The sequence below is a fragment of the Urocitellus parryii genome, chromosome 10 (assembly GCF_045843805.1).
Source record: "Urocitellus parryii isolate mUroPar1 chromosome 10, mUroPar1.hap1, whole genome shotgun sequence".
Taxonomy (NCBI): Eukaryota; Metazoa; Chordata; class Mammalia; order Rodentia; family Sciuridae; genus Urocitellus; species Urocitellus parryii.
Window position 1 is genome coordinate 110,534,928 of NC_135540.1, and position 25,499 is coordinate 110,560,426.

At 37.9% G+C, this 25,499-nt stretch overlaps 2 protein-coding genes across 5 annotated transcripts in view; one reads left to right on the top strand and one right to left on the bottom strand.

Moving 5' to 3' along the window:
- Positions 1-21,716, top strand: part of Gnpda2 (glucosamine-6-phosphate deaminase 2) — a 47,463-nt gene extending 25,747 nt beyond the window's left edge. The window contains exon 7 of the mRNA XM_077803097.1: positions 21,646-21,716. Coding sequence (XP_077659223.1) covers positions 21,646-21,701 — 56 coding nt within the window. The 3' untranslated portion in view covers positions 21,702-21,716. The remainder of the gene's footprint in view (positions 1-21,645) is intronic.
- Positions 247-25,074, bottom strand: Guf1 (GTP binding elongation factor GUF1). 4 transcript variants are annotated; one of them, XM_026385919.2, is made up of 17 exons: positions 24,696-25,074; positions 23,044-23,155; positions 22,748-22,896; positions 22,395-22,475; positions 20,875-20,952; positions 20,047-20,130; positions 18,427-18,491; positions 17,766-17,969; positions 16,306-16,445; positions 15,021-15,144; positions 14,540-14,672; positions 12,916-13,059; positions 11,803-11,936; positions 3,710-3,811; positions 3,042-3,161; positions 1,264-1,300; positions 247-466 (listed from the first exon to the last, which is right to left on the bottom strand). In XM_026385919.2, the coding sequence occupies exons 1-17, from the start codon at positions 24,858-24,860 to the stop codon at positions 329-331; spliced, it is 2,010 nt and encodes a 669-aa protein (XP_026241704.1). In that variant the 5' UTR covers positions 24,861-25,074; the 3' UTR covers positions 247-328. The 4 variants fall into 4 exon arrangements, with proteins under 4 accessions (XP_026241704.1, XP_026241713.1, XP_026241699.1 ...); XM_026385914.2 differs by having other exon boundaries at positions 248-466; positions 24,675-25,074; XM_026385928.2 differs by lacking the exons at positions 16,306-16,445; positions 17,766-17,969 and having other exon boundaries at positions 20,000-20,130; positions 24,675-25,074.
- Positions 25,075-25,499: the final 425 nt, after the last annotated feature.

Genomic DNA, 25,499 nt, shown 5'->3' on the forward strand with positions numbered 1-25,499 from the left:
CTTGCAGTGAGAGAAAAACATGCATGAAAACATAACAGTTAAAATTCACTATGCTTTACCACATTGTGCACTCTTCTGAGTATTTAAAATATATTATCTCATTTAACCTGTACAGCCTGTGGAGGTATGCTCCACTTATGACCTCACCTTTACTAAATGACCTAACCTTTACTAAACAAACTTGAAAACCCTGAAACTAATAAGGAAACTTATTTATTTTCATTTTATTGTTGTAAGTTACTATAAAGAAAAAAATACACAGGTTTTAATTTGTTGAAGTTCTTTACACAGTTTATAATTTATTGAAGTTCTTTATGTTTTCCATGAGTTATTTATTAGTTTGTGTTTTTAAAACTTTTATAAAAGCATCTTTAGGAACTTCAATGTTGCCAATTTTCCTCATCCGTTTTTTTCCTTCGGCTTGTCTCTTCAAAAGTTTCATCTTTCGGGTGATATCACCACCATACTGAAAAATATTTTGAAAAATTGTAAGTCCAAAAAACTTCACAAAATAATAATCCTATAGTTACACAGAGATCACAATAGAATCATAACATTCTTATGAAATTACTGTCCATGAGGAAGACATACACAAAGTTACCTCTCTAATCTTGCTGGCAGACACTCATTAAACTATCTTTTCAAACAATGATAAAAGGTTTAGTTATTTTGGATGGATATGAAGATTCCCCACAGAAACAGTACTACAGTTATTTATGGCATGTTAGAATTATCAGTCTTATTACCAATTCAACTCAAGGCTTGTAATTTTAAATTATATAGATATAATCCAATATAGAAAGTCTTACTCACATAGACAACAATGTGCCAGAAACTATACTGAGCATTTAGAAAGAATCATTTAGTTCTCATAATAATTGAGTTAATCACTGAGATACAGAAAACTTTGGCAAAACAAGAGAGGTGGATCTCAATTCTCAATCTTACCACTGTAAAAGCCATGGTCTTCAGAATCTTTCATCATATATTAGACCATAAAAAAATTATCAAATCTACCCTTAGAGAGTGTGTGTGTGTGTATACATATATATGGAAAGTCTTATGAATAAGAGGAAAAATGTTTCTGAATGTAATCAAACTAATTACTATGATCAATCTAAAATTTACCTCTTTAAAAAGGAAACCTGAAGATTAAAGGACATTTATAAAAACCAACATGAAAACCAATATATTTTTACCCCTTTTGACTTAAAACCCACAAAATAGAAATACTACAAAATAGAATATACACTAGATACATACACATTTTGCCAAAACATTTTTCCTGTAGGGTTTCACACTGTAAAAGAGAAAATTATGTTTAAGTACACATTTCCACTATACTTTTAAAAAGTACTTTTAAACAATTTCTCCTTAATAAAATATTTTAATGATAATGCTATTATGTATATAAAACTACTGTAAGCAAATAAATAGTAGCCCAAGTGCCTTGTATTTTCATTCAGTTAGCATAAAACAGCAAATAAATTCAACATGATTATCAACCAGTATTTTATTAAGAAAAAAGGCCAAGCTGTGGTAGTTAGGCTTGATTACTCAAACTTCAGCCTAATGTGACCTTAATGTAAGAGTTATATTACTTATGGCTCAACCTAGTAATACTGCTACTACTTAAAACAATTAAAGTGGATTATTATTAGTATTGAATGTGGGTGGAATAGTTAGGAAGATAAACTAGGAAGACATTACAAGATTTAGGCTTTTATGCTGGGGTTGTGGCTCAGTGGTACAGAGCTTTTATAAAACCTATCCTAATTTGAATTTATCTATATCACAGATTAATAATCTATTACTGTAGTATATGAGAAATTTCCAGGTTACTCTAATTTTTAAAAATAGTCCTCCTGCAAAGAATTTTTTTTATTTAGTTTTCATATAGTATCAGAATACCCACAATGATTGAAAAAAGGTATTAAAATCTCTATATAACTGAAAAAAAACCCCCAAAACTCCCTTTTACAGATATTCATTAAGATACAGACCTCTATTATTCAAGAATTTAAAAAAAAGCGATTATGCAAATTACTACAGATCACATTAAACATTCAAATATTTAGGATAGGTAAATAATTACATATTTTTCTGTTTCAGAGACAAAGCATACACTGTTGGGAAAACCATATGTGCTGGCAGAACCTTAACACAATCATTGAATGATCATTTACTATTTTCCTGATGTTCTGTGATTATCAACTATATTCTGCCTAGTCTGTTTTCATGAAACACAAAAATAACTGAAGCAAAACAGTTTTACAAAATGAAATTCATTCCAATAATAGACATAAAATTTATCTCAAATCTATATATAGATGTTGGCTTTGGTTAAGCTAGAATTAAATAGCAATTTACAACTTTTCATAACTACAGAGGTATTTCTGATTCCCCAGAAGTAATTAGGATCATTAAAAAAAGGGAAGTGTACTATAAGACTTCCTGCAGTTAGGAATATTTCCTATCAGCTGATTCAGTTCTGACTTATTACTATCTTGTGGAAAAGACTAGTTTGCTACAGAAATGAAGGCATCTCTCATCTAGTATAACCCACATATGAGGTTCCTAACCTACAGTCCAAAGCCTAATATGATATTCACATTCCTTTCTGATTTAGAACCTCCCTACTTCTCGGGAAGTGGTATTACATGCTTCAGGTAAAAGATACTTATTTTATCTTTTAGTTTCAGTTTCTATTAAGTATAAACTACCTGAATTGGTTGAGTCTATCTAGATAAAACCTTTAAGGAAATTCCTCTCCAAGGAAATACAATATAGTCATTCAATGGAAATAAATGGAAATTTTTTCAAACTCATATCCGTAAAAAACATTCCTGATAAAGTTATGTAAGTAATTCAAAGTAAAAGTCACCACTTAAACCACTGGAACTGGAGTCAGCTATCATACTATTTCTACAAGTAGGAATAAAACTTAGGCCAATAGCAAGTTAAAATTTCCAATATTCTTCAGTTTTCTAGGTATATCAATTCTAAAACCAGCCTGGGAACAGAAATGAATTTCAACTCACCTTTCTCTTGCAACAATTTTACTTCCAATAGCAGCTTGAATTGCTATCTCAAACAACTGCCTGGGAAGAGTATCCTTTAGACGTTCACATATGGTTTTGCCAACAGTGTGTGCTTTGTCTCTGAAACAGAAAAATATATAACTATTTACATATCCTAAATAAGAATGTTTAATGTATCTATAGGCATTTGTATAATCAATTTAACAGTGCTTTTTTTAAGAGGAGGTTCAAGTGGAACTTATTTATCATAAACATCTCTCTCTGAATCATGAATAACTTTTTAAAATAAAATTAATTTTAGAAAATTTAGAAACACATTAGAAAATAAAAAACATCCTTGATGCCCCTTCTCTCTTCCACAGAAAACCAGTTACCATTTTTAAGATATATCCTTCTGATATTTATTGTAGTTAGATCATAGTGTACATTTTACCTTCCTCATTTTCTGTCACTAAATACTAATTTACAATATAATTTAATGAGTTGAAATATGGTTATGGGTTTGCCATAATTTAACCAGTGTGCCAGTTCATAATTTCATTTTTCAGTTATCATTAAAAATTTTTTAAATGTAGCTGTTGGAATAAAAATGAGTGATTAATAACTAAAGAAAAATGCATCAAAAGTGATTATTTTCACATTTTATGATTAGTTTCTACTCAACTTACTTGTGTACGATAGTTACTAGTTCCTCTACAATATTTCCATTCAGTAGAATATCCATTTTTACAAGTTCTGCAGTCTGATAGCCTGCATCTTCATAATCAAAGCTAACAAGAAAAAAAAGTCCAAATGACATATATCCCAGGAGATTAATTTTTCTTATTTCTTTCATTACTCACTCCCCTATAACAAAATCTAGCTTGCCAGCAAAATATTACAAATATTACATATACAGTGAGTTTAAATGTCCACAATAAGGAATAAACTTTATGAAATAAGGGATGAAAAACAACAGGTGTATGTCAGAAGGTGAAGGAAAAGAAAATGGTTAAACTAGATTAGAACAATAGATCACTAAAGACAAAAGTCATTTCCTCCCCAATGTTCCCAACAGCTGGTGGGCTCTGTTCAGTACCATATATTAATGGGTCATTCTCAAGATGTATTAGTTGAGTTTCTGTTTAGTTTTCTATTACCAATGACAATCCTGTTTAAATAAGTGCTGTTGCATTGACAAACAGCCATTAATACATGAAACTTTTGGATTTCCTATATGATTACAGGAAACACATCTGGAACTCCAAAAAGACACTGTGCTTGGGATTTAAGTTTGAGAGAAAATAGCTGTTTGGTTTGGCATTACATCCTCATTATGACCATGCTGTAGTAGATTTTTTTTTTTTTTAATTTTTTCAAAGAACCAGCTTTTAGTTTTGTCAATTTTTTCAATTGTTTCTTTTGTTTCAATTTCATTAATTTCAGCTCTGATTTTGATTATTTCTTGCCTTCTACTTCTTTTGCTGTTGTTTTGCTCCTCTTTTTCTAAGATTTTGAGATGAAGTATGAGATCATTTATTTGTTGGTTTTTTCTTTTTTTGAGGAATGAACTCCAAGCAATGAATTTTCCTCTTAGGACTGCTTTCAATGTGTCCCATAGATTCCGATATGTTGTGTCCGTGTTTTCATTTAACTCTAGGAATTTTTTAATTTCCTCCTTGATGTCTTCAATAACCCATATGTCACTCAGCAACCTGTTGTTCATTCTCCAAGTGATGCTTGATTTTTCCTTTCTTCTTTTATCATTGATTTTCAGTTTCATTCCATTATGATCAGATAAGATGCATGGTATTATCTCTACCCCTTTATATTGTCTAAGAGTTGCCCTGTGACATAATATATGGTCTATTTTTGAGAAGGTTCCATGTGCTGCTGAAAAAAAAGTGTAACTACTTGATGTTGGGTGGTAAAGTCTATATATGTCAATTAAGTCTAGGTTATTAATTGTGTTGTTGAGTTCTATAGTTTCCTTGTTTAACTTTTGTTTGGAAGATCTGTCCAGTGGTGAGAGAGGTGTGTTGAAGTCTCCCATGATGATTGTATGGTGGTCTATCAGACTCTTGAACTTGAGAAGAGTTTGCTTGATGAACACCGCTGCACCATTATTTGGGGCATATATATTTATGATTGTTATGTCTTGTTGGTTTATGGTTCCCTTGAGCAGTATGAAGTGTCCTTCTTTATCCCTTTTGATTAGCTTTGGCTTGAAATCTATTTTATTAGATATGAGTATGGACACGCCTGCTTGTTTCCGCTGTCCATATGAGTGGTATGATTTTTCCCAACCTTTCACCTTCAGTCTATGGATATCTTTTTCTATCAGATGCGTCTCCTGTAGACAGCATATTGTTGGATCTTGTTTTGTGATCCATTCTACTAGCCTGTGTCTCTTAATTGGTGAGTTTAAGCCATTGACATTTAGGGTTATTATTGAGATATGGTTTGTACTTCTATCCATATTTGTTTGTTGATGTTACTAAACCTGATTTGTTATCCTCTTTGACTACTTTCCCCCCTTTACTGTCCTACCTCCCATTGTTGGTTTTCAATGTTATTTTCCATTTCCTCTTCCTGCAATGTTTTGCCAAGGATTTTTTGAAGAGATGGTTTTCTAGCTGCGAATTCTTTTAACTTTTGTTTATTGTGGAAGGTTTTAATTTCATCTTCTAACCTGAAGCTTAATTTTGCCGGATACACGATTCTTGGTTGGAACCCATTTTCTTTCAGTGTTTGAAATATGTTATTCCAGGATCTTCTAGCTTTCAGAGTCTGTGTTGAGAGATCAGCTGTTATCCTGATTGGTTTACCCCTAAATGTAATCTGCTTCCTTTCCCTTGTAGCTTTTAAAATTCTTTCCTTATTCTGTATGTTGGACATCTTCACTATAATGTGTCTAGGTGTGGATCTCTTATGGTTTTGTACATTTGGCGTCCTGTAGGCTTCTAGGATTTGGGATTCTGTCTCATTCTTCAAGTCTGGGAAATTTTCTTGTATTATTTCATTGAATAGGCTGTGTATTCCTCTGGTTTGGAGCTCTGTGCCTTCCTGTATCCCAATGACTCTTAAATTTGGTCTTTTGATATTGTCCCATATTTCTTGGATGTTCTGTTCATGGTTTCTTAGCAGACTTGCTGAGCTGTCTATGTTCTTTTCCAGTTGAAATACTTTGTCTTCATTGTCTGATGTTCTCTCTTCTAAGTGATCTACTCTGCTGGTAGTATTCTCAATTGAGTTTTTAAGTTGGTTTATTTTTTCCTGCAATTCTAGTATTTCTATTTGTTTGTTTTTTATTTCCTCTATCTCCCTGTGAAATTGATCTTTTACTTCCTGGATTTGTTTGTCAATGTGATCTTTCATTATCTGATTTTGCTGTCTCATGTCTTCCTTGAGACTCCAGATCATCTGAAGCATGTATATCCTGATCTCTCTATCTGACATTCCATCTGTTGCACCTATTACCTCTTCTAAAGTTGAGTTGACCTGCATTGCCTGTGGTCCTTTCTTTCCTTGTCTTTTCATACTGCTGGCGTTTCTTTCTGCTTGGTGAAACTGTTGTGTTTTGAAATTTTCCCTCTATTTATTTATATTGCTCTTGTATAGTTGAATAATCACCCTTGCAGGGCATGTAGTGGCTGTGATCCTCCTCCAATTGGTGTGATCCGTCTACCACGCTGGGAGGCCCTAGGTTTGCTCTGCTGGTCGGTCAAAGGTCCGCCTACCCAGCAGGCACGAGGGGCACCTCTATCACTCCGCAGGTTGCTGGGCCTAACCTCCCGATGGGTCAAAGGTTCGCCTAGCTTGCAGGGGGCTGCTCCCGGAGCGAGAGCTAGGCCTCCCGGGGAGCCCGGATGGTGGAGGCCGACTGCCGGTTCAGGCGGGGTGGGCCAAGCCGCACTGGGTGCCGGCGGCTTGCAAACGCGGCTGGTATCAGCAGGACTTAACTCCTGCACCCGCTGCGAGGGCACCTTTATCGCCGAGTAGCTGCGGTCGCGTGGTTGGGACCCGGGCGGGTGGGGCCGCTTCTCCCAGGGCGAGAGCTGGGCCTCCCGGGGGAGCCCGGATAGCGGAGGACTGCCGGTTCAGGCGGGGCGGGCCAAGCCGCTCCGGGATCCCGCGGGTTGCAAAGGTGGCTGGCGTCTGCAGGACTTAACTTCTGCACCCGCTGCCGGTTCGGGCGGGGCGGGCCAATCCGCTCAGGGATCCCGCTGGTTGCAAAGGCAGTTGGCGTCCGCAGGACTTAACTTCTGCACCCGCCGCCGGTTCGGGCGGGGCGGGCCAAGCCGCTCAGGGTTCCCGCGAGTTGCAAAGGTGGCTGGCGTCTGCAGGACTTAACTTCTGCACCCGCCACGTGGGCACCTTTATTGTCGAGTAGCTGTGGCTGCCTGGTTAGGAACCGGGCGGGTGGGGCCGCTTTTCCCTGGGCGAGAGCTAGGCCTCCCGGGGGAGCCCGTATGGTGGAGGACTGCCGGTTCGGGCGGGGCGGGCCAAGCCGCTCAGGGTTCCCGCGGGTTGCAAAGGTGGCTGGCGTCTGCAGGATTTAACTTCTGCACCCGCCACGTGGGCACCTTTATTGCCGAGTAGCTGTGGCTGCCTGGTTAGGAACCGGGCGGGTGGGGCCACTTTTCCCAGGGTGAGAGCTAGGCCTCCCGGGGGAGCCCGTATGGTGGAGGACTGCCGGTTCAGGCGGGGCGGGCCAAGCCGCTCAGGGATCCCGCGGGTTGCAAAGGCGGTTGGCGTCTGCAGGACTTAACTTCTGCACCCGCCGCCGGTTCGGGCGGGGCGGGCCAAGCCGCTCAGGGTTCCCGCGAGTTGCAAAGGTGGCTGGCGTCTGCAGGACTTAACTTCTGCACCCGCCACGTGGGCACCTTTATTGTCGAGTAGCAGTGGCTGCCTGGTTAGGAACCGGGCGGGTGGGGCCGCTTTTCCCTGGGCGAGAGCTAGGCCTCCCGGGGGAGCCCGTATGGTGGAGGACTGCCGGTTCGGGCGGGGCTGGCCAAGCCGCTCAGGGATCCCGCGGGTTGCAAAGGCGGTTGGCGTCTGCAGGACTTAACTTCTGCACCCGCCGCCGGTTCGGGCGGGGCGGGCCAAGCCGCTCAGGGTTCCCGCGAGTTGCAAAGGTGGCTGGCGTCTGCAGGACTTAACTTCTGCACCCGCCACGTGGGCACCTTTATTGTCGAGTAGCTGTGGCTGCCTGGTTAGGAACCGGGCGGGTGGGGCCGCTTTTCCCTGGGCGAGAGCTAGGCCTCCCGGGGGAGCCCGTATGGTGGAGGACTGCCGGTTCGGGCGGGGCGGGCCAAGCCGCTCAGGGTTCCCGCGGGTTGCAAAGGTGGCTGGCGTCTGCAGGATTTAACTTCTGCACCCGCCACGTGGGCACCTTTATTGCCGAGTAGCTGTGGCTGCCTGGTTAGGAACCGGGCGGGTGGGGCCACTTTTCCCAGGGTGAGAGCTAGGCCTCCCGGGGGAGCCCGTATGGTGGAGGACTGCCGGTTCCGGCGGGGCGGGCCAAGCCGCTCAGGGATCCCGCGGGTTGCAAAGGCGGTTGGCGTCTGCAGGACTTAACTTCTGCACCCGCCGCCGGTTCGGGCGGGGCGGGCCAAGCCGCTCAGGGTTCCCGCGGGTTGCAAAGGTGGCTGGCGTCTGCAGGATTTAACTTCTGCACCCGCCACGTGGGCACCTTTATTGCCGAGTAGCTGTGGCTGCCTGGTTAGGAACCGGGCGGGTGGGGCCACTTTTCCCAGGGTGAGAGCTAGGCCTCCCGGGGGAGCCCGTATGGTGGAGGACTGCCGGTTCAGGCGGGGCGGGCCAAGCCGCTCAGGGATCCCGCGGGTTGCAAAGGCGGTTGGCGTCTGCAGGACTTAACTTCTGCACCCGCCGCCGGTTCGGGCGGGGCGGGCCAAGCCGCTCAGGGTTCCCGCGAGTTGCAAAGGTGGCTGGCGTCTGCAGGACTTAACTTCTGCACCCGCCACGTGGGCACCTTTATTGTCGAGTAGCAGTGGCTGCCTGGTTAGGAACCGGGCGGGTGGGGCCGCTTTTCCCTGGGCGAGAGCTAGGCCTCCCGGGGGAGCCCGTATGGTGGAGGACTGCCGGTTCGGGCGGGGCTGGCCAAGCCGCTCAGGGATCCCGCGGGTTGCAAAGGCGGTTGGCGTCTGCAGGACTTAACTTCTGCACCCGCCGCCGGTTCGGGCGGGGCGGGCCAAGCCGCTCAGGGTTCCCGCGAGTTGCAAAGGTGGCTGGCGTCTGCAGGACTTAACTTCTGCACCCGCCACGTGGGCACCTTTATTGTCGAGTAGCTGTGGCTGCCTGGTTAGGAACCGGGCGGGTGGGGCCGCTTTTCCCTGGGCGAGAGCTAGGCCTCCCGGGGGAGCCCGTATGGTGGAGGACTGCCGGTTCGGGCGGGGCGGGCCAAGCCGCTCAGGGTTCCCGCGGGTTGCAAAGGTGGCTGGCGTCTGCAGGATTTAACTTCTGCACCCGCCACGTGGGCACCTTTATTGCCGAGTAGCTGTGGCTGCCTGGTTAGGAACCGGGCGGGTGGGGCCACTTTTCCCAGGGTGAGAGCTAGGCCTCCCGGGGGAGCCCGTATGGTGGAGGACTGCCGGTTCAGGCGGGGCGGGCCAAGCCGCTCAGGGATCCCGCGGGTTGCAAAGGCGGTTGGCGTCTGCAGGACTTAACTTCTGCACCCGCCGCCGGTTCGGGCGGGGCGGGCCAAGCCGCTCAGGGTTCCCGCGGGTTGCAAAGGTGGCTGGCGTCTGCAGGATTTAACTTCTGCACCCGCCACGTGGGCACCTTTATTGCCGAGTAGCTGTGGCTGCCTGGTTAGGAACCGGGCGGGTGGGGCCGCTTTTCCCAGGGCGAGAGCTAGGCCTCCCGGGGAGCCCGTATGGTGGAGGACTGCTGGTTCGGGCGGGGCGGGCCAAGCCGCCCAGGGATCCCGCGGGTTGCAAAGGTGGTTGGCGTCTGCAGGACTTAACTTCTGCACCCGCCGGTTCGGGCGGGGCGGGCTAAGCCGCTCAGGGTTCCCAAGGGTTGCAATGGCGGCTGGCGTCTGCAGGACTTAACTTCTGCACCCGCCACGTGGGCACCTTTATTGCCGAGTAGCTGTGGCTGCCTGGTTAGGAACCGGGCGGGTGGGGCCGCTTCTCCCAGGGCGAGAGCTAGGCCTCCAGGGGGAGCCGCCTGCCGGAGCGGCTGATGGTTGAGGGACTAGACCTCTGTGCCCGCGTGGCCTTCCAAGATCCACTTCTCTGGGGCAACCTGTCACTTCGAGTAAACCTACCAGTTCACGGCAGCTCTCCTCTTAAGGAAGTTATGCTAGAAGTTCCTCCGTAGCTAGGCTGCAGCTGTTTCGATGAGTCTTTCATATCCCGTTAAAGTGGAGACGTTGGAGTCGCTGCTTCCTCGCCGGCTGCCATGTTGGATCCTGTAGTAGATTTTTGACACTCAACATGAAACTAATTTTTCCTGATCTCAATCCATGGGAGGTTGATGGCTTTATAGAAGGCTACGAACTATAAGGAATTTCTGTTAAGTGTGGAAATGACATTCATCTTGAACATGAGAATCACCTTAATGTTAGAAGTTTGAGTATTTTAGTTTTATGTAGCTCAAAATTTGAAATGTATTTTAAGTTTCCAAGCTAAAAGATTTTTTAATACAGAAAGTATTACCCAAAGGCAAACTATAGTTGATAGACTTTTGTTTAAAATGTTTAAAAACAAATATATCTTCTAATAATCCTTTTAACTGTAGTAATTTTTGAACCTGCCACTTTAATTCATTTTATTTTAAATTTTATTACCACTTACATGCTTAAAGTCTTGTCTAAAAGACATACAAGAAAAATAAAATGGATGACAAATCAGAAAAACTAAGTTCTCTATATAATCAAACATTAAGACTTCTTTAGTAAAAAGAGTTATTCTATATGCTGACCCTCTTCACCTGAAAAAAAAAAAGTTAAATTTCCAGGTTATTACAGAAGTTGAAACACTGGAATTTTTCTTTCAGTGTTAATTTTAAAATTCATATCTTGTGTGTTTTTTATAGATCTGAATGTTTATTTTCCCACTCTGTTTCTCTATTTTGTTTCATATTTCCTTTAAATTCTACTATACACTATCCTGTAATGTAAGACCTTAAGGATACTGACATAATACAGACTTAATTGCCCCAACAAAAAAAGAATGCCAGAATACTACATACCCAGTTCCTTATTTATTATTTAATATTAACTTTCAACTCTTACTTTGTCTGGCTGTGTTCCTATACATACAGTTTTTTATGATGTAAAACATTTACTCCTAGGAAAACCAAGTTATTTATTCAAAAACACAGATGAACCCCTAGCATTTTAAATAGAATGAATATGTACTTCTGTTTTTCATGTGTAAATAGATGTGCCTGGGATTACGCAACATACAAATACATTTCAAAAGTATAGCTGAAGTCACAGTAGCTTTTTAACATGTACAATTCTTAAAAAAGACAGAAGGAATATAATTCTTTTCATAAAGAAGGTGCTAAGTTGTTTTTTTTCTATTAAAAGTAGAGTTACAATTTGATCAAAAGAATTTTTTTGTCATAAGCAAATTATAAGTATTCTCTTAACACCACCTCAGTGTTAGAACTACAAGATTCCAAGCCTTTCCAATCTTAGACTTCTATTTTCAACTATATTCAAGAGTTGAAATTACTAAGTGGGTGGCATATTCTTGTCAGTATTTCAAAAAGTTAACAAACATTTGAGATTGCCATATATTTTTACCTAGCATATCCAGAAGACAGGGATTTCAAAGAGTCATAAAAATCTACCACAATTTCATTCAAAGGGAAAAGATATTTAAGCATAACTCTACTTTGATCAATAAACATCATATTTTGCTGAACTGCTCTTCGAGCCTAAAAAAAAAAAAGAAAAAATGTATTTAAGTAAAACCTAGACAAATACTGGTCTTAAACTGGTGCATACAGATATCAACTACCAAGTTACAAATCCTAATAATAAAGAATGGAAAAAAATGAAGAAATAATTCTCTAATGGCCTAGTAAAAATTTAGCAGCATCATTTTTTAATACAAGAACCTTTTTGTATTTCAATTACATTATGCTTGCTAGCAAAGCTTTTAATCCTTTGTGTTTATCTAACAGTTTTATCTTTTTTAAATTACACATTATTACATTGAGCAATAAATCACATGTAACTACAAAAGGCAAAGTCCTAATTTTATTTCTTTTCTTTTTCTTTTTTTTTTTTTTACAAATTGGGTCCAGAGAAATTAAGCAACAGATCATAATTACAATGTAGTTTGTGGTACAGAAATAAAATTCAGGTCTTCTAGTCACCATTTGACATACTTTACACTCTGTGTCAATATTCCAAATACTGTGTGTTAATATTCCAAATATGTAGATTTGATGAATTTCATTATACCCCATTTGTGGAGTAGGTATTATTACAATAAAAAAGGCAAGAACTATAAAACAAAATGGGGAATACTTCTAATCTAGGGTCCCTGAAGTTTTATAATTATCTTTCAAATGATATTCAAATCCTCTTTCAAATGATATTGAAGTCCTTAAAGGGCTAAAAGGAATCATACTTTTAGCCAGTTCAGAATGCATATTAAATTTATTTCCTTTGGGCTAAAAATATCAATAAATTACGAGATGATCAAAAACACTGATTGTTTTTCTTACTTGAAAATAGAATTTAAAAGCATATGCATCTTTATACTTGTATAGATATAGACAGAGCTATATATATGAAAATCTCATTAAACTCAATTTTCTCAACAGAAATCTTTTAAAGCCTAGGTTGGGAACTACTGTTTCAGAGGATTAAATTCTACTTTTGTATTAAATAGTTTTTCATTTCTACCTGACAAAGCATCATTATTTTTCCAGTGTATTCATCTGGTGTGATAATGGTACCCAAAACAATTGGCTCCAAATATTCTGTTACTTTTGGCTTATCAGGAAATTGTGCAGGGTTGATGATTGTGATTTCTTTTTGTCTGTATTCCTAAAATTTAGAAAAATCAACAAGAAAAAATACTAATGTAATATTTACCTCATTTCTTTAAAAAGCAAACCTTTTACCTTATAGCATACTCTAGAATTTATTTTATCAAACTTTTTGCCACTAATAAGAACATATAAGAATTCCTAAAGCTTAGAATATTATCTTAACATGCTTTTTCTTTAATTAATATCCACAATATATGAGAGCACCATATACTATAAGACAGCCATATCAATGTTTATAGTAGCTCAATTCACAACAGGCAAGCTATGGAACTAACCTAGGTGCCCTTCAACAGATGAATGGGTAAAGAAAATGTAGTATATATACACAATGCAGTATTACCCAGCCATGAAGAAGAATGAAATTATGGCATTGGCTGGTAAATGGATGGAACCAGAGTATATCATGCTAAATTAAATAAGTCAGACCCAAAAAATCAAAGGTTGAATGTTTTTGCTGATATGAGGAAGCTAGTCCAAAATAAGGTGGTTAAAAGGGGTTGGGGGAGAAAGGAAGAAAGTGGGGGAATTCTATCAAAATAGAAGAAAGATTAGTAGACTAGATGAAGGGGACTGAGTGGGAGGGAGGGACAACAAAATGAGAGAAGAACAGTGGAATGAATCTGACCCAACTTTCATTCATATATAAATATAAGCACAGTGAATTCTCAACATCAAGTACATCCACAAGACATAACTAAAAAAAGAAAACAAAAAACACTGTGTGTAAATATCAGAAAGATCAGTAAAGGGAAGGGAACAATGGGAGGGTGGAGGGGAAGAAAAGGGGAAATGGGGAAATACTGGAGGAATTAGGCTGAATTACATTTCATGCTTTAATTGTGTCAAAACGAATCCTAATATTATATATAACTAAAGAGAATTAAGAAGAACAAAATTCAAAACCCCTCCAGTAATAATCATTTACCATTACTAAAACAATTGTTAATAAATATTTCAGTTATTGACTTACTACACTTTACATTTCATAGGCTATTAAAAAGTACATGTGTCAATTTGACCCTTTTAAGGTATTAGTTTACTAAGTTAATGTTGTTGGAAAATATAGATTCCAAAGTTAATGGTTACTTAAAATTAATAAATTGCTGTTTGGATGGAAAATAACATGTCTCCATCATTAACTTGAAATTTAAAGTTTCCATGCCCACAAGAATGAATGCTTTACTTTTTAATAAAATAAATTACTTATGACCAAAATTATATTTTTCATCTTTGTCCTATATTTAGAACAGTATTTTCATTATTTATTCTAATTTTTACTATCAGTAATAGACTAGCTTTGATAATATAGAGACCAAATAAAGAAAAAAAAATGCATAAATTATTACACTAATCAATCAATAGTTTATTAGTAGCTACTCAGCTGCTACTTACTAAGAATTTCCTCTTACATTCTTCATACACAATTTAGTTTTCCCTTTTATGCTGATGTGAAACAATATGAAACATTCTAGTACCTTTATTAATTTTGCTGATGAAAGAACAGCTTTATATGGAACAGTAGGTGTTGTCAAAATAACAGCAGCATTATATTCTTGCTCTAGTCTTTGGTTGAAAACTTCCATATGCAAAAGTCCAAGAAATCCCAACCTTGAGGACAAAAAAGCCATACTTTAAATTGTTTATATCCTGGGGGCTCTATTAGCTTTGATGAACATGTTACTTCAGGGGAGGGGTGGACCAAGAGTCCACACAACTCACATCATAATTAAATGCTAATATAACTTATTAAATAAGATTCAAATCCTCCATTGCAAATCTAAAATTTTCATAAAACTTATTCATAAAACATGAATCCACAGTGTAAAATAGGCTGACATAAGGTTTAACTTTACTATATTAATATAAACTTATCTTTAGAAATATTTCAAGAGCAATACACCATCTAAACTACGCTTTCCTACAAAAATGCAACTCTACTACATGAATGAATCTTACCTCCAGCCAGCACCCAGAGCAAGGCTGCTATCCCGATGCACTGTCACACTGGAGTCATTTAAAGTCAATTTTTCTATAGCACTCTTCAAGTTATTATATTCAGATTGGTCTACTGGGTACATTCCTGGTGACACAAGAAGTTTTAATTATCACAAGATAAGCTGCCTATAAACCAAACAATATGTGGTATTCTCCAGTCCAAAAGTAACCAATTGGCTTTTACATTTCTTTAGTGTATTCTATTGACGAAAATACTGGTTTACTCAAAATTTATCAATATTAAGTTAAACTGGTTGCAAAATTCATTAGCTTTAAGGAATACAAAAATGGATTCACATTCCAGTGTTTTTATGCTTTTACAGAAGTATGAGGGAAGAAAAACAAGAAGGAACCATGGAAATTTAGGCCTACAGGAAAAAAAAAATTGAGTTTATTTAAGTGTAAGATGTTCTACAATTGAACGGAACATTTACTATATAGTTACATCTCTATTACTAGAGAAGAAATAAGAGTGGAAATGAAAACTACATAGAACTTTTAATTCTATATGGTCCATTCTCTATTAAATCCAAAGACAAATTTTTTTTTTTTTTTAGGAATTTACTAACAAATACTATGGGAGTGTACTGATTCATCAAATTCTCTTTTGTCTCACAACTGTGAATACCACACCTTGCAAGTTACCAATATCCAAATGGCTGGCTGCTTAAATGTGGGGATAACCCAAGTTCATAATTCCCAATGAGATAGTCTATAGGGAGAAAACTGATCTTTGATCTGGTCTTTTCTAAAATATCTTAATACCACATAATAGTAAACGGTTCTGAAGTTATATTCTTAAAGTCACACTGTATTCTGTATCACGTTTACACTGGTACAACATTAAAGAAAACCCAGTTAAGTAAGAGGAGAATATTCAGTAAATATACTGATAATCAGAAATAAAAACATCCTAATTAGAAAAAAACATTTCAGATATAAAAATGAACTCCCTAGAGAAATGAAAATAATATCCTATAAACCAGCTTTTTTCATATGCATTTATTTTCTTAAGGAGTCCTAAATGAACTTTCAGAAAAACTTCATCTCATATATGAAATTAACAACTTATGTGTCAATAGCATGCACACATAAAAAATGAAACGACAAGAATATCCTGACATTAACAGTCATTTAGAATAACCAGAATCTGTCTTTATCCTCTGTGATTTTTCTTTCACTAAAGGGTCAGACTTTTAGTTGAAAAATTTTTGGCCCTTGACCTTTGAATTTGTGAGCTCCTCACCTGCAAATACCATTGGTTTCGCTGATTTAAACCCAGGCAAGGGCTCCACTGGATGATTATGTAAATACAATGTATCTCCTATTTGCGCTTCAGTGACATCTTTCATCCCAGCAATCAGATAGCCCACCTGTCCTGCATATCTAAATAAAATTATTATATGCAAACATACTGCTTTAACATCTCAATTGCATACTACAGTTGTACAGCTTTCCCAAGAAACTATCACATACTTTCCAAACAAAACTTGAGCAAACCACAAATAAGTGCTACATATCAATTTTAAACCTCTGGGGCTTATCTGCAAAAGACCAAAAAACCAAAACACCATGTCTCAGCCATTACCACAAAAACCCCTGCAGAAGCCTAAAACTTCTTCCTAAGTCTGCACAACTTTTACAAATTAAACAACAGCTTCTAAATTATAAACACAGGATAACTGGTTTCACTGTACACAAGCATGATATATTAATCATCTATTTTATTAATTAATAAAAATGTTACAAATGTTCTTTAATAAACAAAAAAGTGAATTTTAAGCAGAAAAATGTGAACTTTCAACAAATCTGACAACTATCTGATATCTGTGTTGTAGGAAAAGAGCATTCTAAGATGTCAAGAGTTTTACCTTAGTTTAGAAAAGAAATCCCTATGTAAACTAATTTATATGTAGAATGAAATATGAGAACCTTAAGTGAAGATGCAATAATATATTTGGCACAATAGAAGCTGATTTTAGAATTATTTAAGTAAAATGAAAATACACAGAATTTCTGACTCAAGGTAATTAGTAATGTACTGCTTTTCTAAGCATACAATATTGAACCTTCAAATGTGGTCTATGCAAACATCTGGCACAATACCCTAACTTTTTACAGATGAAGAAACAGTACCCAAGAAACCTCAAACTATGTACCTAAAGTCATGTCTCATCAGTATCTAACATAGAGCAGGCACCCTAGTTGTAACTCAGGTCTGTTTTTCTAAAGCACACTACCTTTGTAATCCCACTCCCCAAGGATTTTAGTTAATCAAGGTTTTATTGTGAATTTCACACTAAAGAAAAGAATGCAAAGTTCTATACTATCTTTATGTTAGAAAATCTAGTTGTAATGAACTTACATGTCTAAAAAATTTTTCTCAACATGGATATGGGTGGGAAAAACTAACTCTTTTTTAATTATTCCACTGAACATATCAATGTAGGACCCAATCTACTATATCATTAAATCAGTTGTGACTAGTCAAGAATAAACATCTATTGATTATATTTTATATCCATAAATGTTCCTACCATTCTTCATACATGAGACCCTTCTGCAGCATTCACTGTATAGTTGCATTAAATAATCAGGTACTTTTTTAAGATACAAAGTGGAGATCATTGTAAGCTCACCAAGGTGAGAAAGGGGCAGAAATATAAATATATACAAACATTTTAGCTACTGTTACAGATTACTTACAATTTATGAGTTGACTTCTCATTAGGATTCAAAACTCCGACTTCATTAACTTCATATGTCTTTTGATTATGTGCAGACACAATTTTATCTCCTTTGGAAACCACACCATCAAATAATGCTACATTGGCTATCACACCCCTATACTGGTCGAAGGTAGAGTCAAATACCAAAGCTCGCAGGGGATTTTTGCGATGCACTTTAGGGCTATTAAATACAAGTAAAAATATATATACCAAATTAAAATCTTAATAAAAACACCTATTTTCAACTTGGGTATTATGTTTAATGTACTCTTGTTCTTGAGAAAGGGTTGATACCTAACAGCCAAAATAAAAGAATCTTTCTGTAAAATATGTATGTGAGATTGAATTCAACTTTGAATAAATTGCAATATTTATTTGTTAATATATTTGTTCATTATAAAGCAAAAAAGAATTGTCAATGAAATTCTTTCATGGTTGTTAAGAAGAGATCCCCACCACCCCTGTTCTCTTCCTTTTACTCTACTGTATATGCTTAAGTATATTACTAAAAACAAAGGTTTATTCTTATTCGCTACAAGTATATTTGCATATCCATGATTTAAAAAAAAAATCAAACTGATGGTCTTTGAACTATTACATATTAAGTGAACAGTATAAAATCAGCAAAAAATACTTACGGGGGTATTCTTTCAATAACTGCTTGAAGAACACTTTCAACATTTGTTCCAAGTTTAGCAGAAATCTAAAAATATACAGGAAAAAAAGAAAAAGCATTTAAAATTAAGGATATATTTTTCTATTCTGATGACTTAAGCTTTATATTCAGAAGAATTCTAATAATTATCAATTAGTTTCAATATAGCAAAAGGAAACTCACATTTGTATGCTGACAAATACCTTTTTTCATTACAGTTAGGAGGTTCCATGGTTCCAGGATTGAATTATAAGAGCATTTTTAGCATGCTGTTGAGAAAGTAATGGACTAAGAACTGAAAAAGTCCAAGAGTAACAATCATGATAGGCACGGTGGCTCACATCTTATAATCCCAGTAGCTAGGAAGGCTGATGCAAAAGGATTGTGAGTCCAAAGCCAACCTCAGCAAAAGGAAGGCACTAAGCAACTTAGTCAGACCCTGTCTCTAAATTAAATACAAAATTGCACAGGGTATGTGGCTCAGTAGTGGAGTGCTCCTGAATTTAATCCCCAATATTCAAGAAAAACAGAGTAACAATCATATGTCTGCATGAAATGTAGGACTTTCACTAATACCTATTTTCTTGAAATTCAGCTTTCATATCTGAAATATGAAATGATTATTCATATTCAGCCTAAATCTCAAGAATGATCAGTATATGTGGATGGCATGCAACTATAAAGCCCATTACTCTTTTATTGTTCTCACACTGAAAAAACAATGTAAGACTTAAACCATAAGACTATGAGTTACCTTTGTCATCATCAGTGTAAGAACTTTCTCTGATATATTGATTTCCAAACCCATTTCCTGAACACTACCTCTTCCCCTTCAAACTCATTCTACTGACATTTCATTGCAGTTATTAATGAAATGCACTGCAATATGACTTTTTGTATGCCATTTTACCCCTTTGGAAATACTGTCTTTGCAGAGAAGTTAGCACTACTGATATTTTGGGCAAGAAATTCTTTATTTTGGAGGCTATCCTATGCATTTAGGATACATGCCAGTTATACCCCACCCCCAAAATAAATAAGATATAAGTAAAACATTGCTACTTTATTCCGTTGTATGCATTTGTCTATTGTGTATAGGATAAAAATAATATCACTAGAAATTTGCTCTTTCAAAAACCAAATAAGAGGAAAATATTATATTGCTGCAATGACATACTTTTCTACCATGCAGCATAGCTATGGTTGTGGCTACTTAATAAGCAAACTATCCTTTGAAAGGTAAGTAAAAATTCAAAGATATGAAATTAGTTGGAACCTGGTCTGCAAAGACAGTATTTCCAAAGAGGTAAAATGGCATACAAGAAGTCATACTGCAACAAAAGGCCTGTTTTTGTCCTGATAACACTGGCTAACTACAACGTATGATCTAAGGAACATGATAAAAATCTTTGAGCCTTGGTTCCTTTAAACACAGAAATGAGTCCTGTTTGTCCTAATAATATAAAATGGGTTCCTTGTGAGAATCAAATGAAATAACAAAGACATTGTACAATGTCAGATGCTCAAATACCATAAAATTCACTTAAGTCATTTACCTGAGATTTTTAAAAGTAAAATCCATCTTCAAAAAATGATATTTTACCTTAATACATTCATCACTTGGAATATCAAATACTTTTTCAATTTGTTTTTCAACCATATCAGGATCAGCATTCTTCAGATCTATCTTAAAAATAAAATCCACCACATTAGCATAATAAAAACAAAATATATTATATATTAACAGTATTTGGAGATAGCTAAAGGCTTACTGCTAACCTGTTTTTATTTCAAAAAATTAAAATAATTTACATGTAGATAATATAATTTTAACAAGTATGACTACAAAATATACAAGTCAGGCAGCACAACATGCAAAGAAATAGTTCAGTGCAGAAGAGTTCAGTAATCACATCAATTAGCACCATGTGAATGGATTTTCAAAATAAAATATAAAGTGTGATAAAAAGCTGTCTTACCTATAGGCAGACTTACTTCTATTAAACTCTAATATCAAGGAATATAATGCAATGAAATATGAAACTGAGATTTATATAGAGAGCTCAGTTTATCACTGAACTGTTTCATGGGCTATACTGTTTTCTCATAATCATAAGCCTCTTTGCTTTTCCTATGTGCAGTCTGTATAATATATTTTTGTCTGTATAATATATTTTGTCATACCATTTCTACAGAAATGGCCTTCTCACACTACATGCAATTTAGAGGAACTCCATTCTCAGCTTTGTGCAAAGGCCTAGGAGTTTGACTTGTAATTCTATCCCATGCAACTCAAAGAGGTCAATCCCACCAATACATGGAATAAGTGGCTAGATAGCCCTCATATAAAATCCTGCCCCTGACATTTAAACAGTAAATAAACTTTTCAAAAGTAAAATAATAAATAGCTTTGTTGTCTTATTATAATTACCTTGTTTATAACTGGAATTACTGTTAATTGTGCTTCAAAGGCAAGAAAGAAATTTGCTACAGTTTGGGCTTGAATACCCTGGAAATATAAAGACATGAGAGTCTGAGATGACCATTCTACCATCACAAAATTTATATTCAAAACCATATGGTATTCAAACCATCATCCTCATCAAAATAGATTTTCCATCACCCAAATAATAAACAAAATGCCAAATATCTGCCTGCTATAAGTTTGGGCCCTGAATTCCCCAAAAGCCCATGTATTAAAGGTATTATCTCTAGGGTTGCATTATTAGGAGATGGGGCCTACAGGAGACCCTTAGGTCATTGGCACATGCCCTTTAAGATAACTGTAGGATAGTAACCCCTTCCTCCTCTTTTTGCTTCCAGGCTGACAAGGTGGGTGGTTTTGCTTTGCAACATACCATTACCATGATATGCTGCACTGTCAGTGGCTCAAAGTAATGGGTCAATCAGTGACGGACGGGAGCCTCCAAAACAGCCAAAATAAACCTCTATATAAGCTAATTATCTCAGGCATTTCAATATAATGACAAGTAGCTGACCAATACTGCCCTTCCTACTTTGCTCTCTAGCTTATGTGTTTGGGGTTAAAATAAAGATCACTCATGGTAAGGGAATAGTTTAAACAAAATAGACATTCTACAAAGATTAACACAGGGAGCCTCAAGCAGAGATTTTTACACAGCAAATTTGATAACCCACACTTCCATACACCTGGCTCATTCCCTGTGATAATTTCTTTCAGTTCAAGAAACATTAATTGGAGGTCCTTCATGTGCCAAGAATTGTGCCAGGTATTAGAGACACAGAGATGAAAAATGGATCCTCAAGGACTTCAAAACCTACTACAGAATACAATCATGTGATGCAGTTTATAAAGCCTAGTACTATGTAAGTAAGGTGGAGATTTACTGTTCTTGGCAGAATCAAGTCACACAATACAACAACAATAAAACCTGAATTTTTAATTCAGACTTTGTGAAAAACTGAGATACATGAAAAGCTTAAACTTTAGTATATTTCTTATATAGGTACTTCACGAATTTTATACCACACACAAAAAAATTGGCAACATTCTAAACTATTGCCTTAACCCTAAGACACTCTAACACTTTCTAAATTATTGCCTTAAAAATCACCTAAAAACTAAAGATTTTTAAACTCTACTAAAAACTGACATAGACTGCGAAAGTTGGTGGAGGAGGTTTTCATAGGATGTACTGATAATAGGACAACCTTCATGCTGCAACAAAAAATACAATCTTTTGAATACTTCAATCTCAGCTTTAAAAACTTAACAAATTATTCAATCCTACAGAATGCCTTCCTTAATGTAATAAAACTTCAAGTTAACAGCATCAAAGCATATGATTTTGAAAAACACAATCTATTTCTTTATTCAAACAGAAAAATTCTGTTTCCATAATACATTTTAAGGAAAACATCTTGAAACAACCAAATAGACATATCATTATATAAAATGAAAAATCCTACCTCATTTGCATCAACGACCAGTAAAACACCCTGGCAAGCAGAAAGTGACCTGGATACTTCATAACTAAAATCAACATGGCCCTAAAAAACAAAAATATCCATACCTTTAAATGTTAGCTACAGTTATTCCAGGAAGGGGCATTATGGCAAATCTACTGACACTGATAAAAAGTTGTTAAAACACAGGTTTACTTTTTTTTCTTTATTTAAGTGTACTTTTGAAAGAGGTTACACTAAAAAAAAAACATTGAGGAAAAAAAGATATTTAAAATTCAGTTCAAAAAAATTAAACAATGTTTGTGTTATTAATAAAAGGTTTTTCATAATACATGCAAAGTTATTAATATACTTACTGGTGTATCAATGAGATTTAAAAGGTACTGCTTTCCTTGAAAACTGTAAAAGAGAGATGCTGTCTGTGCTTTAACAGTGATTCCTCTTTCTCGTTCCACTTGCAATTTATCAAGAACTTGCTTATTATTCTTTGTTTTATCAATTGTTCCTACAAACAGAAACATTTAATTGGTATTTCTCTGGACTTTAAAAGAAAATACTACACACAAAATTAAAAATAAAATTTAACATGGTAAAAGTGGATTCCCAATAACTCACTGCAGTTGATTAAGCATATGATATAAAATGAAAATACCTGTTAGTTCTAGAAGCCTGTCAGCTAGTGTACTTTTGCCATGATCCACATGTGCAATGATACTAAAATTTCTAATATCTTCAACAAGAAATTTAGACATGTCAGGTTTTTCCTAGAATGGGGAAAGAAATCACATGTAGGAGTATGAAATTTTCCTTATATGAAACAAATATACTAATTCAAAACATTTTCTTGCTCTTCAATTTTAATTCTAGTATTTATAGTGTTTACATATAATTATTCTGACTACAGATATATATGACTGAGCTCATAACACAACATATCACAAGAAGACTCATCAAACACAACATTTTCATAGTCAAAGACGATCAGTCAGGTAAATAAAAATCCCTTAATGCTTCCATCACTTCTGGGGCCAATGAGGAACTGAATTTATTTCCATGAATGCAGAATACAAGACATCTGGAACTTCTCAACAGTCTTGAGTATGCAGATTATCTAGTAGAAGTTCTTAAGGCAAAGGAGCTCAGAAAAGCTGAAAGAAAAAATTCTCTGCTCCTAGCACACATGAAATCATAAATCAGGTTTATTTAAAAATCTGTGTTCCTAATAAAGCCTGTAACATTTTAATTTAGATAGTTTTGTTACTTTGAAAATTTCCTGGAGAAAATTTTTTTTTTTTTAAATTGCGAGAACAAAAACCAGGGCTTATCATTACATTTTTAAATGTTTAAAAATTAAACTCCTGCTTTCTAATACACACATTTTGAACGCTTTACTTCAGCACATCAGAAACTGCTAAAAATTGGCATTCAAGTAAAATATTCATTTTGTGCACTCTATTTTTCCAGTCAATATTTCATAATCAACAAACAGCACGAAATTATAAAATTCACCTTAATGTTTTTGTATTTATAAATGCCGCAATCCAAGGGAGACAAAAGTATACTTAATTGCGTAAAAATATAAAACTAAATCTGATAGTTCCACAGTAGATGTTTCCCTCATTCGAGTTTTAAGAACTTTTAATTGTAATACACACACACACATACCCCACAGGGATCTTAGAATAGGCCAAAGTTGACTAATCACACAGACCTTACTTTCTACTAACTCATAACTTGTATTCAATCTTTCACTTTTCTGCCTAGTCTTTTCACAGCTATCATATAGTGCAGTTTCTACAGTTACTGAAATCCCACTTTCTCTAACTACAACAGTCAAAACTGCAGGTTGTTTGACTGAAATAAAATGAAATAATAAAAGGAAGCTAAGACATAGTCAATACTTCTCTTCGTCTTGCATTTTCAGCTCTTTGTACTGCATTACACAACCCCCGCAAATAGCCACTGGACCTTTAATTGGTATATCATTGAACAAAAGAAGAAGCAGAGCCAAATGTCTCAAATGCAAAAAAAAAAAAAAAAAAAAATTAGCAGGTTCCTTGGAGGATTTTAGAATTAAACTGAGAAAGTTAAATGACTGGCTCAAGGTCACACTGGCAGCAGTGGAAAGGCGTGCAGCCTGCAGGCGCTCCACGCTCTCCCGCCTCCCTTGCAGGAATTGGAATATGGGCTCACAGCCAGTTCCAGGAATCCCAGTACGTTTCCAAGATCACATGTGGGGGCCGGGGCGCTGGGGGCCCTCTCCAATATTTTAAAAGGTCTCACCGGAGACTTAGAGGCCGTCACCTTGAGCTCTGCGGAGCTGTAGAGGCTGTCTGTGGTCCAGGAATTCGTAGCAGCCCTAAGGGTCGGGACTGACGGGTCCCTGGACAGCCCGGGTCGCGCGGCCCCGGTGGCCCGCGGTTTAAGCACCAGTCCCCGCCACCAGCTCCGGCCCGCTAGGGCCCACATGCCCTAGGAGGAGGCCTCAAGAGAGAGCCCTGGGAGGCTACGGCGCCATAGCTAGAGGCTTCGTTTATTCCAAGTCGCCGCCTCTAGGGCGGATGGCCAGGCCAGGACCCCGGCTGCCGAAACACAAGGAACCACCGTACTACCCCACACACCAAGTGCCCATCGCTCCTGCGGGTGCGCGGACACAGCACTTCTAGTGCACGCCCGCACGCCTCGCGACGTCCTGACGTCAGTGCGTCTCTGCGCTGAGAAGGGAAGAGGTCACGTGAGTGAAAGCCAATCCTCTTTTTGATACTGGGGCGCCGGGGCACTGTAGTAGACTTTGCCTTTAGGTGTGCAGTAAGCCCAATGCCGGTTGTCTCTCTTCTTCCCCACGACGGCCCCCGGCCCCGTGGAGTCTGACCTTTTAGGTCCCCGAGCCGCCTCGAGAATTCCAGATGGACGATCACTCTAGAGCTCGCGGGTGGGAAGTGGTGGAGCTGCTGAGGCGCCGGCAAGCCCGAGTCCCGAGCCTGACGTGCGGGTCTCTTCAGCCCTCCCTAGGGGTTTAGGTCGTGGGACCTAAAGATGCGAATTTGGGGAACTTGCTTCCTACCTAATGGCAGAATGATAATGAGAATTTTAAAATCTGGAAGTCGA

Bases quoted from the DNA above. Each gene is read 5' to 3' on its own strand.
- Guf1 (XM_026385914.2), bottom strand. From the start codon at position 24,860: ATGTGGGCCCTAGCGGGCCGGAGCTGGTGGCGGGGACTGGTGCTTAAA. The intron at 22,476-22,747 runs GTAAGTATATTA...TTTGTTTTTTAG, and splicing joins TAAATCTCATTGATACACCA to GGCCATGTTGATTTTAGTTA. The intron at 3,812-11,802 runs GTAAAAATATAT...TTTTCTTGTTAG, and splicing joins CTGTCTTCTGGATATGCTAG to CTTTGATTATGAAGATGCAG.